General features: G+C 36.6%; 1 protein-coding gene across 16 annotated transcripts in view; it reads left to right on the plus strand.

The window, feature by feature from the left end:
• PPHLN1 (periphilin 1) overlaps nucleotides 1-18,720 on the plus strand; it is a 130,301-nt gene that overhangs the window by 2,557 nt on the left and 109,024 nt on the right. For 8 of the 16 annotated variants that reach the window (XM_070271259.1, XM_005611086.3, XM_070271264.1 and 5 more), the window contains 2 exons: nucleotides 7,302-7,344; nucleotides 10,505-10,596. In XM_070271259.1, the coding sequence (XP_070127360.1) occupies nucleotide 7,344; nucleotides 10,505-10,596 (93 nt within the window). In that variant the 5' untranslated portion in view covers nucleotides 7,302-7,343. The remainder of the gene's footprint in view (nucleotides 1-7,301; nucleotides 7,345-10,504; nucleotides 10,597-18,720) is intronic. The other 8 variants (XM_005611088.3, XM_070271261.1, XM_014740961.3 and 5 more) reach the window with 1 other exon arrangement.

Here is an 18,720-nt window from a genome sequence, read left to right on the forward strand (position 1 = left end):
AAGAAAGGAACTCCAAGGAGTTGTCCAAAAGGAAGGTTTTTATAGGCGAAAAGAGATTGGGACAAAGAAGTTAAAAGAGTGGATTATTTCAGGTAAGGTCACTTTCTCTTTGGGGAAGGCAGGGGGTCTTATCAGCCACGTTACCTCACTAGTTTTGATCAGGAAATTCCAGACTGATTGGTTCAAAATTTCACTCGTGGGAGAGGCTGAATTTGCAGTTAGGTTAGGCATTAAGTCTTGGTGGGGCTTAGGTTAGGTATTAAGTCTTGGGGCGGGGGTGGGTGGGTGCTTAGGATAAGTGACTCCATTTTTGAGCCTGCTCTTTCTTTCTTTCTTTCTTTTGGTGAGGAAGATTGGCTCTGAGCTAACATCCATCCCAGTCTTCCTCTATTTTGGGATGCCACCACGCCATGGCTTGATGAGCAGTGTGTAGGTCTGTGCCTGGGATCTGAACCCACAAAGCCCGGGCCACTGAAGCGGAGTGCACAAACTTCACCACTACGCCATGGGGCTGGCCCCAGAGCCTGTTGTTTCTTTTTTAACAGTATTTAATACAGTATAGTGGGTCTTATGTAAAAAGTATCCTTGAACCAGCACTGATAGCCTAGTGGTTAAAGTTTGGCACACTCCACTTCATCAACCTAGGTTTGGTTCCTGGGCATGGAACCACACCACTTGTCTGTCAGTAGCCATGCTGTGGTGGTGGCTCACATAGAAGAACTAGGAAGACTTAACTAGAATATACGACTATGTACTGGGGCTTTGGGGAGGGGAAAAAAGAGAGAGAGAGGAAGATTGGCAACAGATGTTAGCTCAGGGCAAATCTTTCCCAGAAAAAAAAAAAAGAAATTAGGGAAATCTTAAAGAAAAACTATCCTTAAAACGTTGAAAAGTCAAGTAACTTGTGAAACTAGTAGAGAACGCAGTACTTTAAAGTACTAAGTTACATGGTTCATAATGAAGCAGTCAGTGGTCTCCTTTCCTCTGGTCTCTTTCTTCTTTAATCCATTTTGTATACTGCCAGGTTTATCTTCTGGAGTGACGTTTTTTCCCTCACCTTATTTCTAGGCTTAAAAGCCTGCAGTGAGCTCCTCCTCTGGTTTTTTGCTTTGTTGTACCATTTAATGCCCTTGAATTTGTTCTCTCCGTCCTTGCCTGTTTCCTTTGTGAAGCATTGTGCGATGATGGAAAGGGCTTGGGCTTTAAAGTCATGCAGGCCTGAGTCTGATTCCCAGGCTCCGTTTGCCTCTGTGCTTTGAGCTTTTCAGAGCCTCCATGTTTTATCTGGAGTGGGAGAGGTAATATCTCCTTCAGGGAAGGAAATGAAAGCTTGTTGAATACCGTTGCAGGCTTATTTCCCACTCCTTTGCAATGCAGATCTTCTCTTTTGCTCAGTTCCATCCTTCTCGTGTATACATATATAGTTTTCATTCTTTATTTTTATTTTATTCTCTTTTTTTTTTGAGGAAGATTAGCCCTGAGCTAACTGCTGCCAATCCTCCTCTTTTTGCTGAGGAAGCCTGGCCCTGAGCTTACGTCCATGCCCATCTTCCTCTACTTCATATGTGGGACGCCTACCACAGACTGGTGTGCCAAGCGGTACCATGTCCACAGCCGGGATCCGAACTGGCGAACCCTCGGCTGCCCAGAGGTGGAATGTGCAACTTAACCACTGCACCACTGGGCCGGCCCCATTCATGTATGTTTTTTCTTCTCTAATTCTTTTCCCTTCTTTTAGATTCTACTGTTCACTACTCATCCACATTTGAGCAATCTCTCAAGTTTCTATTTAAATTTTCTTGGCTTCCTTTCTTTTTTTTTTTTTGAGGAAGATTAGCCCTGAGTTAACATCTGCTGCCAATTCTCCTCTTTTTGCTCAGGAAGACAAGCTAACATCCATGCCCATCTTCCTCTACTTTATGTGTGGGATGCCTACAACAGCATGGCTTACCCAGTGGTGCCGTGTTGGGCCCCCAGGATCCGAACCTGTGAACCCTGGGCCGCCGAAGCGGAACATGCAAACTTAACCCCTTTAACCCCTGCACCAGCAGGCCAGTCCCTTGTTGGCTTTCTTAACTGTTGTTGCCTGCATTTATCTCTTCCTGAGCACTGAACAGTGGTTAATTCTAGGAGACACTTTGCTCTATTTTGACCATTTTAATTGGCATCAGTGTTAGGTTTTTTTTTTTCACAGACCCTAACTAATTATGTTCTAGAATTCATTTTTAATTTAGTTGTCTAGAATTTTAGACACTTTCCAATAGAAATAGTATTATGTAGTTTCTAGATTCAGGTCAGTCCTTAAAAGCTTCTTGTTTCAATTTAGGATGTCAGGAGTATGTTTACCTTGCTTTAGATCAGTGGATCTCATCCTGAGATGAGTTTCAGATTTTAAAAAAGTGTCGGGGTCCCATTCCAGGCCAATTATACAGGGATTTCAGAGGATAGGGCCTAGGCTTTGATATTTTTTAAAAGCTCTTTGGGTGATTCTAATGTGCAGCCACGGTTGAGAATCACTGCTTTAGGTAGTAGAGAAAGGATTCTCGTTGGTAAACTTTTGCTCAAAAATCAAGTGGCAGTAGTGTCATAAGTAGTGTGACAGGAGCCATAATCTAATAGTGCTCATTGAAAGTTTTCTGAATAATTGAAAGGTACAAACTAATATTTAGATTCCCCAGAATGGTGCATGTGGCGATTGTATGAATAACATGTTTATTTATTTGGCCAATATAAGTGCCTTTACTCTGCTAAGCAACAAGAGTAAGAGAGGTACACAGTCATTGCCTCTGCAGTGGTGTTTAGTTTGGGAGGGAAAAGAGGAAGAAAAGTAAATTGAATATGGGGTTATATAGTACTATTACAGCAAGGTGCTTTAAGAGGCCCAAAGAAGGAACAACTTTATTCTTTCTGGAGAATATCAGAAAAGCTGACATTTGAGCTGAATCCTGAAGGAAGAGTAGATGGTGAAGGCAGATAAGTAGAAGAAAGATATTCTAGGCAGAAGAAAAGCATGCTAGGGTGTGGTGGTGAGAAATAGTGGCACACTTGCAGAACAGTAAATAGTTTGACATATATGGAGGTTCTGGAGACTGTTGGGGAAGTGGTAGGAGGTGAAGCTGCAAAGGTAGGAGCAAGGTCATAAGTAAGCCTTTTTCTTTAGGATGTGGGGAACCACTGAGATTTTTAAATCAGGTGTCTTATCAGAATGAACACTGGCTACAGTTTGCAGGGTGGGGAGAAGCAGGGAGATCAGTGTTTTATTGTGGGGGAATCCACTGGCTAGATTAAGAGCATCTGAACAGAGACGTTGGCAGCAGGGATAGGAAAGTGTAGATACATGTGCTTTATATATTGAGGTGATAGAAATAGCTGGATTTAGTGAATACTAGGTAGATATGAAAAGTTTTGGGTTTTGCATGACTCTGGTTTCTGGTTTGTGCCTTTGGGTAGCTGGTGGTGTCATTGACCAAAATGAGGAAGACAGGAGAAGAAGCAGATTTCTGAGAAGTTTGAAGAACTGTTTTGACATGTTGAGTTGGAGGTGTCTGTGAGACATCCTCTTGAAAGGAGTCAGGATGGCAGTGGAGATGTGGGAATCATTTATCTAGAGGGAGCATATTTCCAGGATTAATTAACTCACTCCATGAATATTGAGAATATAAGTTGTGCACATTGTTCTAGGTGCTTAATAATATTAATCTACAAACAACATAGAAATTCCTGCATTCGTATAGTTCATATTTCTAGCAGTGAGGGACCAATAATATGCATCAAATGTAAATTATATAGTCTCTTAGGTGATTAGTGCTATGAAGAAAATAGCAAGATTAGGGAGATCTGGTAGATAGGTGACATTAAGAGGCCATTAAGAAGGTGACATTGAAGGGTGAAGAAGTTAACCATGCAGATAGATACCTGGAGAAAAGCATTCTAGGTGGGGAATTGCCAGTGCCATGACCTATTGCTCATCTAGGGTATGAGGTCAGATGTGACCTTTCTATTCAATAACCGTGGTTGGCTATCAAAATAGTTATTGAAAGAATGTAAAGAGTGAAAGGAATGAGTTTGAGAAGGAGGGAAAGCTATTTATCACAGTGTGCAGAGTTACTCTGTAGCCTAAGCTGTTCCTATAACCGGTTTGGATAAAATGAATGATCTTTCTTTCTCACCTTGCCTGTGGATTCAGAGTGTGAGTGGTTTGACGGAAGGATATTGCCTGTGACTTTGTTTTCTCAATTTGCAGGCTGTTCTCACTGAGTATTCAAGTCCTCCCTGTAGCCTCTTAGCTCTCAATTGGGGTTACCAGAACAGTGGTTGGGTACCCTAATGGAGTGCTCTATGAAAGCCTTATTTCTTTCTGGAATTGAATATACCATGATGGTATATTAAACAAACTCTCTTTATTGAATATGGCATAAGAGAATGAGATTTTTATACTTTAAAAGTAGTTATTAGCAAACTTCTAAATGAGGCTTACATTCTTCACGCTGAATCCTAATTCAATTAGGATTCTCTGCCTAATTGTGATTTTCCAGTCTTCTTCTTCAGTTTTCATATTCTGTTGGATCTGAGAACTTTACTGGAGTTCTTCTGAGATTCCACTGATGGGAGGAGATTAGTGAAATGATGATGCCTGAAAGTAACATAATCATTTCACTGTGAATCAGAGCACCTTTGTTTAAATTTAGCTGATTGGCTTCTGGTTGTGGGATGGGTCAATTTCCTAAATTGGGATAATGTCATAAACAACATGTGCTGCTAAACAAAAAGTTGTTGTACTCATCAGCTATTTTAAAATCCTTTGAAAATTACAAGGTGCTATTTGAATTTAAGGTGATATTGGAATAGTCTCTTCCCTAGTTGCCCTAGAGTACCTTCATTATCATCTCATCCTCCTCTAATACCTTTGCCCTTTTCTGTTGTCTTAATTCAAGTTCCAGCTTAAGACCCATCTTCTTTACAGCCCAATATTCTTTCTTTTCTTTTATACTTTATCATTAATCTGTCTTTGATTTTGTTTTCCTAACAGTACAAGGTTGCATATGGAATCTTCTATTTATTTTCTTGCCTTCCCCAATTATATAGGTTTCTTAAGGATGAAAGAAGTTTAATAATTGGACATGGGCCTCACCAGTGCTATTTGACTTTTTGGGGTGTTTTGTACTAATGGGTGCTAATTGTTTTGCTACATCAAACTCTATTTAATTTTACCATTATATTATGTTCTTTTATATTCTTTATTCTGAAAATATATAGTAATTTACATAACAATAAAGCATTATATTCTGATATGCTGTTTTCTAAAAGCAATATAGGTATAGTGAGAGTACATTTAAAAACTACCTGCAGATTCTGTAAAGATAGTAATATTTTAGTATACTCACCAGTAAGATATAACTTAAAAAAATGAAATAATTGATTATAGGTGATTACTTTATAGCCTGTCTGTATTTAATCACCATATTATAGACATGTAAGCAATTTATTATTATTTGTAAACTAATTTTATTAAATTATTCAGATACGTACGGTAATTAAAATTTTTAATTAAGATCGTTAAAAATTGTCAGCTTTTTGAAGTAAAGAGAATTTATTTACTTTATTTACTAAACATTTCTACTTGAAACTGATTTCTGTAGCTCCCTGTAAGATGAATACTCTATTGGGGCATCCTCAGGTATGGAGTCAAATATACAAAACAGTTACAGGATTAACTGTAGGAGTTGAAATTGTGGTAACAGTAGTGCAGTGTCTAGCTGTTTCATGGATGCTGTTTGTTTCTAGTAGAAATTAAGTTCTATATACAGATTGATGCCTTGCAGAAGTGATTGTTACATTCAACAAATTCACTTGGGGGTTTGATGCCGGCTAAATTCACATTTCTTTTAAAAAATTTTTTATTGTGGTAAAATATACGTAAAATTTACCATTTTAACCATTTTTAATTGTGCAACTCAGTGGTATTAAGTACATCACATTGTTGTGCAACCATCACCACCATCCAACACTTTTCATCTTCCCAAACTTAAACCAGACAACTTTTAAATGATAACTCTCTATCAGATAAATTTACTTTTATTTAGATTTTTTTTTCTGCTTCCATTTCTTGAGGCATCTCTGGATTTTAGCTCTTTGATTCATTTGTTCATAGTTAGCTCTTCCAGAAAAGAATTTAGTTGGTCTCTTGTCTCTTGATGATGTATATTCTAGACAATCCTCTTTTGAATTCCTACATGGTTATATTTCTGTTTTTTGCCTCGTTCTAGTTGCTTTGTTTCCAGTTGCTAGGTTTTCATCCAAGTTATATACTTTTACTTTTTTGCTGCCTTTTTTTTTTAGCTTCTATAAATTGTGGATTGAATAATTAAAGTAGAAGTACTTTGAGGTAATTGCAATAAAATTCTGTCATTTGTCTTCCAAACTATCAGGCTGAAAAAGGCAACTAGATCAGGAGTGACCTCTAAATTTAAGACTATGCACACAGTCTCATTTCTGCACTCAGCAAGTAAGACACTTCACAAGGTCTCTGTGCAGCAATTAGGTGAGCCTGATCTTTCTAGTGGAGCCACTCCTTTATCCTTTGCATTTCATGTGAAGTGGTAGGTAGAACCACAGGCTTGAGTAGATTTAGATTCACTTTTTTTTTTTTTGAAGGTAAGAACATTTCATAGATTTACAGTTTTCATCATGAACCACACATTGCCCGTTTTTTTGTTTGTTTGTTTCCTGTTACTTAAGCTTGTTCAGTGTACTTTATTTTGGGGGAAGTCATTAAAAAGTTCTCCATCAAATTTTTACTTAGTAAGTTTAGTATTCTTTGATGAGTTGATGATTGTTGCCTTGATTTTGGGATTACTTTTAAACATGGGACCATTTATTACCAATATTAAAACTATAAAGATTTCCAGACTAAGGATGGCAGGTTTTTTTTTTTTAATATGTGAGATCTTTTAAAGCCAGTTTTCTTAATATTCTAGATTAAAATGACTTTAAACATCTAGTGCAGTCTCTTTAGAGATAAGGATAAGAGAAATGCCTTGCCCAGCTCTCAACTGGTAAAATTAGGACTAGAATTCTCATAATTTTGTTGTTTTTATGAAACTTGGGTGGCCTCTGGTGGTCAAAATAATATCTTCTATTTTCAATGGTGTGTTTGAAGGGAGTTTGGCTTATTAATACCCATAATTTTTTATTTTGAGAGTTTTATTTATACAAATAATGAAGGTTTAATTATCTTTTTCCTTTGGTTGGTTTATACAGACACAAATCCTTATGTCTGTATTTTTCCCCCTCTCCCACAGGAGATTGTTGAAAACTTTATATTTGATTCCTGAAAGGACTCAAGTAAGTAGTATAGTAGTTATTCTTACATTTTTTTTGTGAGAAGCCATTAAATTTCGATATTTTAGTGTTATATCTAGTTAAGAAACTATAAAGTATTTCTATAGAGCGCTTGTAATTTTTCTCATTAATTACAAAATCTTATTTTTGCTTATGTTCTACTTTAGTTTATTAATTTATAGTCATAATTTTTGCTATCACTTGACACGTTATGCTTATTGAATGATTTTCAGGACCTTTAAAAACAGTTAATTATTTTTATAATAGATAATAGGATGTATAAAACATTATGTAGTGACAGTACTCACCCTCTGTACCCCAACCTTCCAGTGTGCTCCCCAGAGGTGGGCACTGGTACACGCTCTTGCTTATATTTCCAGTCTGTGCATATGCATATATACTCATATCTTGCCTTTTTTCCGAAAGTGGCAGCATATTCTACATATTAATCTGCCCTTTACTCTTTTTTACTTAGCAATGTATCTTGTCAATCTTTCTGTATTGTTATGTATGGCTTTACTCTTTTGAAATGGTTTGGGTAATATTTCTCTAGATGAATGTACATGCTTTATTTAATCTGTACCCTCCTGATGGGCATTATAGGTAGCTTTCAGTCTTTCCTCTGCACATGTACAAGTATACATAGAAGAAGAATTACCAGGTTAAAGCATATGTGCATTTAACATTTTTAATAGATGTTGCCAAATTGTTCCCAGTCTGTACCAAATTATACTTCCTTCATTAATGTATGAGAGTTGCTGTACTTACTCTCATCAAAGCAGTTTGATTTTTGCAGAGCTTTGGGTGGAAATTAGTACTCCATTATACTATGTTTTTCTTTTTTGCTCAGGAAGATTATCTCTGAGCTAACATCTGTTGCCAATCTTCGTCTTTTTTTTGCTTGGGGAACATTAGCCCTGAACTAACATCTGTGCCAGTCTTCCTCATTTTATACATGGGTTGCCACCACAGCATGGCTGATGAGTGGTGTAGATCTGTGCCTGGGATCCAAATGCGCAAACTGAGGCCACTGAAGTGGAGCGTGCTAAACTTAACCACTAGGGCACGGGGCTGGCCCTGCTCTTTTTGTATGTGAGTTGCTGCCACAGCCTGGCCACTGGGAGCTGAACCTGGGCCACTGAAGCAGAGTGCGCTGAACTCAACCACTAGGCCACTGGGGCTGGCCCACTTTTAGTTTTTATCTTCTTTATTTTGAAGAAAGTTCAGCATCTTTTCAAAAGATTGAGCCACTGTATTTCTTTTTTTGTGAACTGTCTTCATATTATATGTCCATTTGTCTTTGGAGTTGTTCATTTTCTCCTGTGATTTGATTTCTATTTGTTGCTGTTACTATCTCTCTGTACTGTATCTTAAGTAGGATAAAAATCGAACTCATTCTTTAGACTGAAACCTTTGGTTCCTTTGGTAAAGGTGGAAGAGAGGAATAACGTTGATAATTTCTTTTCCTTTCAAGCTTCCATCAGTTCTTGTACCTAAAAGACTGGTTACTTTGAAATAACATTGTTAATGATGTCTAATGGAAGACTTAGAATTCACGTTGATTTATGCATAACATTAAAAGCTAATTTGTAACTTAAAGAAGTTATGGTTTCTCTAGGCATCTTTGGTTAGTTAGTTCATTTTATTGGATCTTTTTGTATTAGAAAATATTGTAGGCTTGTTTTTACAGAGAAAATTAAGAGTGTTTGTACTATGATATGTCAAAAAATATTGCTCTTTTCTTCCAGCCTTTGCATTTTCTTTAGCCTAAACTGACCTAAACTGTTAGTATTCTGTACTGCCAAAATGGGATGTCCATCCCCTTTTTCCCTTTTCAGTATTGCATCATGAAGAGCTGCCAGAAATCTTTTGATGTATACCTTCTCTGAAATGTTTTTCTTCTTCACAATATGTGGACTATGCATCTGGACTTGTGACCCTATTTTCTATGTACTAAAAGGCCCTAACTTAGTACCTGTCCCCTTTTCACTTCTTGCTCGTGATCATCCGCCTAAACTTCAGGATGGTTCACAATTCTTGGCTCAGAACCTGCTCCGTGATTACTTCACTCTCTTCTGGTTCTGCCCTGTTACCCATTTGTCATCTACTCCAGGGGTTGTTAGGCTCCTGCCTGTGGGCTGCCTGCTTGTTTCTAAAGAAAATTTTATTGGAACATGGCCACACCTGTACATTTATATATATTACCTATGGCAGCTTTTATTTATAATAGCAGAATTGAGTAGTTGTGACAAAGACCTGTGACCTGAGGGCCAAAAATATTTGTCTGGTTCTTTACAAAAAAGTTTACCAACCTCTGATCTGCTGTACCACCATTTCATATAAATGACCTTTAGGCTGTTTCCTGCACCCTATTCTCATCTTCTCTCCTGTTTGCCTTGCTTACCTTGTCTTCTGTCCATTCACAGACCTATTTTCATCTGGAGTCTAATACACTGCATTAGCCCCCTACCCAGAACACGTTGGCTCTCAGTCAAAGTAGGAAGCCTCTCTCTACATCCCAAATATGAAAAATGCTGACAGAACTTTTAATTTCAAATTTTATGAGAGTGTCTTTACATTAAAATAAATCTATAGCTTTATAAACAAAATCAAGAGTGGTTTGTTTCAGCTGGTTTGTTGTTGAGTGTGTTTTTATAGGATTGTTGAACACTTTTTTCGGTTAAAACCACTTCATTGAACATATATAGAGAAGATATAAGCTCTAAGAATGTAGAAAAGCAAAAAAGTAATATTATACAAATCATCTACCAGGAATAGGAGTAACATTGCTTATCAGCCTTTTCACCTATTCATTAAAATGAATATTTTCTAATTTTTACTATATGAGAATGAAAAAATATTTGTGGTCCTATGGCCCTTCCTTCCACAATTGAGGGGAAAAAGCTCTCTGAAGCTTTAAATAGCCTTGGAAATAGAAGGAAGGTGGGGCTTTCTACTATATATTTTTTAAAAGAAAATTTCAAAATTGTTTGGAAGAACTGCTTTAATCATTCTTTTTTCCTTTTGGTTGCTTATGTTTTTTTCCTTAAGTATCTGGAAAATCTTTGTGTTGGAAAGTAATTATTTACTCCTTTGTTATCTTCTCTATTACTTCCTAATAACATAAAACCCCTAATTCTTTGGTTTCTTTTTTATTCTTTAGTGGCTTACAGAAGAAATGAAATGTGGTCTGAGGGACGGTATGACTATGACAGACTTCCAAGAGAACGCGTACCTCCTCGAAGTCACCCCAGTGTAAGTTGCTCCTACATGTAGGATAATTCAAAACCTAGTGTCTAAGTGAATTTGGTACTCCAAAGCTAGGCCTCTTAAAATCTTCAAGTATCAAAAATTTGCCAGTCTAGTTTGAAATATAGATAGATGAAGCATGTCTTTTAAAAGTTAAAAGTTTGAAAATAAAAGGCAACATTTTATTTATGTAGAAAATCTGTATTTTATATTTCTTCCTTAAATTTCTAAAATGGAGGGTTTATATTGAATTTAATTTGTAAAGAAAACTTGAAGTTTGACAAAGGTCAGACCATCATTTAACAAAGAAGTATTTGAGCACGTGCTCTTACTATTGACTGTTACCTGTTTTTCTGTATTCCTAAAAATGTTTGCAAGTTGGATCTGTGAAATTCTAAGGGGCAGCTCGGGGCAGGCGGGCGGCTTCTGGTATTCTGTCCTACTGCTTGTCTCTTTGTTGCTTTGGGAAGTGGCAATTTTGAACCAGGTTCTCTTCTCAAGGAGCTTGCTGTTTTGCTTATTTTTGTATTCCCAGCACTATATCTAGTACCTGGCACATAGGAGGAGCTCAGTGGTTAATGAAAATCCTCTATAGAGACCCAAGGGAGGGTTTGGGGAAGGTCAAGAAGTCATCAGTCTTGACCTTTTACACAGGCCCATTCTAAGCACCAGGGGATGGGGCTTGTGGTGATGGTATGTGGATATATTATGGATTTATTATACACCATCAGAGGTCACAGATATTTGTTTATATGTTAGTTGTTTTTTACTTATATATCATAAGTAAATCCTACAGCCCATTTAGATGGGTGGTGTCATCTTCAGGGTTGTCATTTGACTTTGGTTACAGCTTAGGTTGGGGTTGATCTAAAATGATTTAAGATGGAAAAAATGAAGAGGCCTACCATATTTCAGAATGAGCAGACTTAATTATTACTATATGTCATTTCTTTCCAGGTTAATTTATAGCCTTTATGTTCTACTCAAAATCTCAATTTTTAAATTTTTTTCAACTTGATAAAATTATTTTATAGTTTACCTAGAACAACAAACAAGTGATATAATAAACATGATGTGGGACTAATACAGGGATGGGAAAAGGGATGACTTTTTAAAAAAAATTTATTTTTAGGACCCTCACCTGCCCAAGGATATATCCCATTAGGAATTTGTATTTCAAAAATGCTTAAAATAATTTCCTGTGTGGTTATCCCACCAACTGGATATATAGTTAGGTTTCTGTTATTTTGTTTTCAGTTTTGGGGAATTACCTTTTTTTTTTGTTTTCTGATTAAGTTTTTCTTTCTTTTAATGTAACGTATTTATGTGGCTCCAATTATAATATAAGGTATTTTCGGAAAGGAGATAACTTACTTTAAATGGTAATTTATTATAATATACATTTGACTAGTACCTGCTTACTGTAAGTGAGGAATTTTATATATGAACTTCCTAATCTTCAAAACAATTCTCAGTGTTGAATGGTATAACATTTATAGAACTCAATAGAATATTTTAGAAGCCATAAAGTGTAGGCAGGGATTTATATAGAGAAATATAATTTTAGACATCAGTGGGAAATACTCATGATGAAATCATGGAAAAAGTTATGATATAAGACCTTCATCACACCGTTCTGCAGTATGTGTGCATGCTGTGTTACATCATAGCAGAGACTGCAGTGGAAGTTGGTTTAAAGAACTGTTAGGATTGGAAGTAGAGAGACCTGCCAGGAGGCTATGGCTAGGCAAGCTGGGGAAGAGGGAGTGCTAAGATGGGGATACTCAGTTATATTAGTGTCATAAAGATAAATAAGAAGGACCCTCCAGACCTCTAGTTAGGTCATTGTTTGTGTGAGAATGGATTTGAGAAAGTTCATATCTAATAGCCTTCGTTTTTCTCTGAAGTAACAGGTGGCAGGATCATCTATTGACAGTTGAGGAGGTGGAGGGAGACTTGAGGCCCGCACTGAAGTTTTGGAGTAGCCACTTAGGTGTCTCCTGACCAGAGACATTTAAAAAGACTTACTAGAGGCCAGTAAGTCTGTGCACTGTAAATTTTAAGAGGGCACCAGTCTGCAGGATTGTGTGCTTTATTACCTAAGTAGCCCAGTTTAGGAGTGGAGAAAGCAAGTTGTTGTGTTGACTTAAGATTGCAAGATGAATGGTGGACCAGGGAGATAACGATATTGAAGGTTCTGACCAGAGAATTATTGAGGTAATGTATTATGTGATGTGGACTGATTTAAGAAAGGGCGTAAGGCTGTGAGAGGGACAATGGACTGAAAGAAGTGAGGGATTGAGGGACAAGAAAGGCCTAGTGAGATTGAAGACCAGGGTATAGCAGAAAGATAGGCAATTAGTATTTTGGTGGGTAGAGTTTCCAAGACGGAACAGTTCTGAGTGATTAAAGTCCAGTGTATGGTGGTGGGAATAGAGGATGGGTGAAGGTCATGGGAATTGACATCAAAAAAACTTTGAGGCTAGATTTTTGGATCAGTGATTTCGATTAGAGGCTCTCACTCTTCGCTGTACGTTAAAATCACCTAGAGAGCTCTTAAATACCAATGTATGTGCCTCATCTCAGATAATTAAGTCGTAATCTCTGTGGGTAGGATCTAGACATCAGTGTTGTTTAAAAATTCATCAGGTGATTCTTATATGCAGAGTTACGAAATAGGATTGTAGATGAACACTGAAGTCACTGATGAGACAGGTGTTGAGGTGAAGATGACAGGTGATGAAAATGCTCAATGAATGAGGATATTGTAGTAAAATCTAAATAAACTCAAACATTTTCATTTTATACCATTTGTGTGTGTGTAAATGTGAAAGAGAGGCTCTTTTCCTTTTTAAAATAATTTTATCAGCAGTAAGCAGATAGAGAATATTTTATATCACAATTGCCATTAAAATCAGCCTAGATGTACTCAACTGTCTCTGTCTAAAGGTAAACCTTACTTCCTTAAGGTCTCTGGCTACTTGGTTCCTCCTAGAGGAGGAGGAGCCTGGGTTGCTTTTTTCCTTTTGAGAGCACAGAATATCCCCAGACCTTGTACAGGTTCATTCCTTTCCTTTTTCTTCTTTTAATTCCATTACGTTGGTTTCTCTGTCCCCCCACTCAGCCTCTCCTAGTTTATAAATCCTTCTGTGTTCCCACATCCCCCCTCCACAAGACTCAGATACGTTTTTTCTGGTGAACTTGGCCTTATTTTGGTTAGTAATTTAAAACCTTCCCTTCCCCTTAATATATTATGTTCCTTTAATGGCTCTTGGACATTATCCTTTTGCCTTCTATGTTCCCACCTACGTTGTAGTTAAATGAAGCATAGGTTCTTAACCTTTTGTGCCCTTTTAACCTTTAGTGGTTTGGTGAAGTCTGTGGATCCCTTCTCAGAATAGCATTTTTTTAATTAAAGATTGGCCTTAAGCTAACATCTGTTGCCAATCTGCTGTTTTTTTTTTTCTTCTTCTCCCCAAAGTCCCCCAGTACATAGTTGTAGATTCTAGTTGTGAGTGCCTCTGGTTGTGCTATGTGGGACACCACCTCAGCATAGCCTGACGAGCTATGCCATGTCCACGCCCAGGTTCAGAACCAGTGAAACCCTGGGCTGCTGAAGCGGAGCATGCAAACTTAACCACTTGGCCACGGGGCTGGCCACCAGAAAAGCATTTTTAAAACTGTAAAATACACAGAATTAAAGGAGACTACTTATATTTGAATATAATTATCAAACTATTAAAAGCCAAATTTGTGCTGTAGTAATATATACTACTTTAGTATAGTAGGTCATTAAATATCAAGAGCTAGTGGGGGCTTTTATTGCTATATTTTCAAAGTAGTGATGAGTGTGAGTGATATTTTGAGATATTTGAGGCAGCTGTGACATGATATAAAACTATCTATGATTTCTGTTAGTGATGAAGCCACAGATACCGCTATTGCTATTGTGGTGTTTGTTGCCTACATTTAGGTAAAAAAGTAATTTTATGTTCACCTCAGATTTTATGGACCCACTGAATCCTTGGATTAAACTGTTTGATAAGTGACACTAGAACTAGAAATGTAAATCAGTAAACTTGTCATTTCTGACTTTGGATCTAATAAAAATATAACTTATTAAAAGTTTTAAAATATTTGCTTACAAAGCAGAGATCACCTGATGTTATTTAAAAAACTGTATTGGTATATCATATTGATATATACAAGAATGTTCACAAGCAGCATTATTCATAAGAGCTCCATACTGGCAACAATCTGAATATCCAACAGTAGAGTGGATAAGTTAATTGTGCAGTTACATAGCAATGAGAATGAATGGACAGCTGCCAAATGCAGCAACTATGAACCTCACAAACACAGTACTGAAAGAAAGAAGCAAGGCACAAGAGTATATACTGTATGCTTCCCTTTATATTAAATTTCAAAAGAGACATGAGTAGCCAGGAAAGTGGTTATTTTTGGGAGACAGGTAGTCACTGGGAGAGAGCACAGGAAGGCTTTTGCCAAGCTGGGAATGTTCAGTTTCTTGATCTGGGTGGTAATTACACAGTGTGATTAACTTGTCAGAATTTATCCAGGAGTACGTTTATGACTTGTACACTTTTTTGTATGTGTGTCGTACCTCAATAAAAACTTGATTTAAAGTTTTGAAAAGGTACAATCTTTTTTCCTAAATATGAAACTTTAATTAATCCTTTAAAAAGTGAGAACCCACTAACATTAATTCTTGGGATAGAGAAAGACAGTGTTTTATTTTTTATCTTTGGATTCTGTTTTCTAATAGAAAAGCAATTTTATTGCATTTCTCTTTTTTTCTTACTTCTCCCTTTGCCCCATTCATTCCCAATTCAGATACATAAGAAATGTATTGGAGGAAGTATTGAATATGACATAAAGTATGACATGAAAGGGGACCTTGAGAAGGTCCCTGCTACACTAGTATGACCTCATTACTAGAAGGAGCTATTTTGTGAGCTTCTAGCTTTGATAAACCTGGGAAGGCAATTGGACATGTATCTTGGTGCTGATATTATGTTATACTGAATTTGAGTATTGAGAAACTTCTCTTCAATGTACAACTCGACACATTTACCAGACATTATTTTAGCACTTTTAAAATCACTTCTGTATCAGTAAGAAGTTACTTTTATAAGGTGCTTTTACATAGATTTTTGTTTGGTCTTAAACTTGAGTAGATAGGAGACTAAAGCCCAAAGAGGTACACTCCAGAGAGTCTGCATGTAAGCATACACGTGTATTCCTCTACTGGGGGGAAATTGGTTATCACAGAATATCTACGTTTATATTCTAGATGTCTATAAGGCCCTTATTTTTAAAAGCATGGTTTCTACTATTAAGCTTGTAATTTCTGTGGGCTTATCTGATTTCTTAGCCTTTATCAAGTTTTGTGACAGAAAGGCTTTTAGATACCGATAAAATTCCAGTTGTGTGAGGCCATCTTGTTAACTTGATGGAGGACAGGTAGCTAATATGGAACATTTAAATGAAGTTGCGACATAAAATGTCCATTTTTCATTGGCTTATTGTAAAATGGGGGGCAAGTTTCAGTTTCAGAGTTTTTAGAGGTTCTGCTAGGCTCAAAACACTAGCCGTGTATATTCTGGGTACTGTAGTACAACTGGGGCTGAAGCCGTCCTATCTGCTTCTCTCTGCCTTCTTTTTCTATTCCTTTAACAAATACATATTAAGTAAAGATTTTCTAATCTTGGTTGCAGTGAGAATTGTAAAGATTGAGGATAGTGATGTCAAGAGCCGCAACATTGTATTTTTTAAAAATTTTTCTATCACATTCAGTTAAATGAGTTATGTAATTAGGTTTTATAATTAAGTAGTTATATAACAATATATATATTTCCTTGGGATAGTTGAGTGTTTCTACAATTCTTGTCATTGGTTGGAGTGTTTAGCCAATCGAAAATAAATTCTTGGGGCTGGCCCTGTGGCCAAGTGGTTAAGTTCGCGCACTCCACTTCGGCGGCCCAGGGTTCCGCCAGTTTGAATCCTGGGCACAGACATGGCGCTGCTCATCAAGCCATGCTGAGGTGGCATCCCAAATGCCACCACTAGAAGGACTCACAACTAAAAATACGCAACTATGTACAGGGGGGACTTTGGGGAGAAAAAGAAAAAAAATAATAAATAAATTCTTTAGGGAATTTAGAACATGACTTATTTTAATTTCTGAGGCCTTGTAGGAAATATATGGGACAGATATCTGTTCCATATATTCTCAAATATAAATGTACCCAATTTATCCAAAGAACATGAAAACATAAATGCATAAAGATACATGTACCCCTATGTTCATTGCAGCATTACTCACAATAGCCAAGACTTGGAAGCAGCCTAGGTACCCATCAAGGGGTGAAAGGATAAAGAAGATGTGGTATATATACACAATGGAATACTACTCAGCCATAAAAAAGCAATGAAATCCAGCCATTTGTGACAACATGGATGGATCTTGAGTGTGTTATGCTAAGCAAAATAAGTCAGAGGGACAAAGTCAAATACTGTGTGATCTCACTCATAAGTAGACGATAACAACAACAGCAAACAATCGCAGAGAGACAAAGATTGCATTCGTGGTTACCAGAGGGGAAGGGGGGAGGGAAGAGGGTGAAAGGGGTAATCAGGCACCTGTGTGTGGTGATGGAGTGTAAGTAGTCTTTGGGTGGTGAACATGATGTGTAATCTACACAGAAATTGAAATATATTATGATGTACACCTGAAATTTATATAATGTTATAAACCAGTGTTACTGCAATAAAAAGGAAAAAAAAGGAAAAAATAGATAAATGTATCCAAAATATAATCCAGAAATCTTTCTTTTATCCAACTTGAAATAGTCAAGTCTAATTAATTTAGCAATTCAATTACATACATATTCCATATTATATTGTTTAAAATGTATTAATGTGGAAATATTCCTTTTCTTCCCACCCTTATTTCATGAAACACTTTTATTTAAAATGTTCACATGCGTATTTTAATTCCTATTCTCTTTATGCCCCACATTTTATTATTATTTTATGTAGCCACTGTTCATGTAAATTTACCCATGAAAGTACAACTTTTCCCAATATTTTATTATGAAAGTTTTCAAACATACATCAAAATCGAAAGAATTTTATAGTGAACCCCTATTTACTCACCACCTGGATTCAACTATCAATATTTTACTAAACTTGCTTTATCATATATTTATCCTTCTAACTGTCCTTTACCCATTGACTTAATCTACCTAAGTTTTTGGATATATTTCAAAGTAAACTGTGGATAACAGTGCACTCATTAGCTAAAGTGCAATTTTTTTCCAGTGTTTTTAATGTGAAAATTACATACATGAAATGAGAATCTTCAGTGTTCCTTGGCTGAGTTTTGATTTAGTAGTGCTCCTCTGTGGAGAGCTGCCCTAGGAGGTATTATACTTTCTTGGCTGACAGAATTGCAAGAACATAACTTTCTTTTTGTTGTCACTATTTCCAGAGAGATATGATCAATTTGTGGCTACATTCTGTAACAGTATGTCCTAAATTTCTGGGGGCAGTTCCAGTTTCAAATTTTGACCCATTGTTCCCAAAAGCTGTTGAAATGACCCAGAAACATCAAAACACCAATATTTCATTGGAAATTCAGTGAGTGAATTTAAACCAATAAGTACTACAATAAAAATTCATGTCACAAAATCTGAGGGATGTAAGTGAGGAAACCTCAAACTTATGATAGCAAAAGTTTACTAGCCTGTGTAATAGAGTTTTTTAGTTAGGTGTGGTTTTGTGGTACTTTTCTAGTACAGTGCATATGATGCCACAAGTAATATAAAATTAAGACAGCCAAGCAGAATATATATTATGTATGTGGTGCTTACTGTGTGCCAAGTGCTGTTACAAGTGCTGGGAATAGAGCAGTGAATAAGACAGGTGAGGGTTCTGTGCCCATAAGCTTGCATTCAATCTGTAAGTTAATTGTGTTATTTACATGTGCCATCATACTTAGTTATTTTGCTGGTAGGTTAGTGTGTTTTAGTTGTTTTTGAGTTTTGATAATGGCAAAAATTGAGTATATGAAAGTAGACAATATAATGAACTTCCCATGAAGAAATC

This window comes from Equus caballus, chromosome 6, assembly GCF_041296265.1.
Source record: "Equus caballus isolate H_3958 breed thoroughbred chromosome 6, TB-T2T, whole genome shotgun sequence".
Taxonomy (NCBI): Eukaryota; Metazoa; Chordata; class Mammalia; order Perissodactyla; family Equidae; genus Equus; species Equus caballus.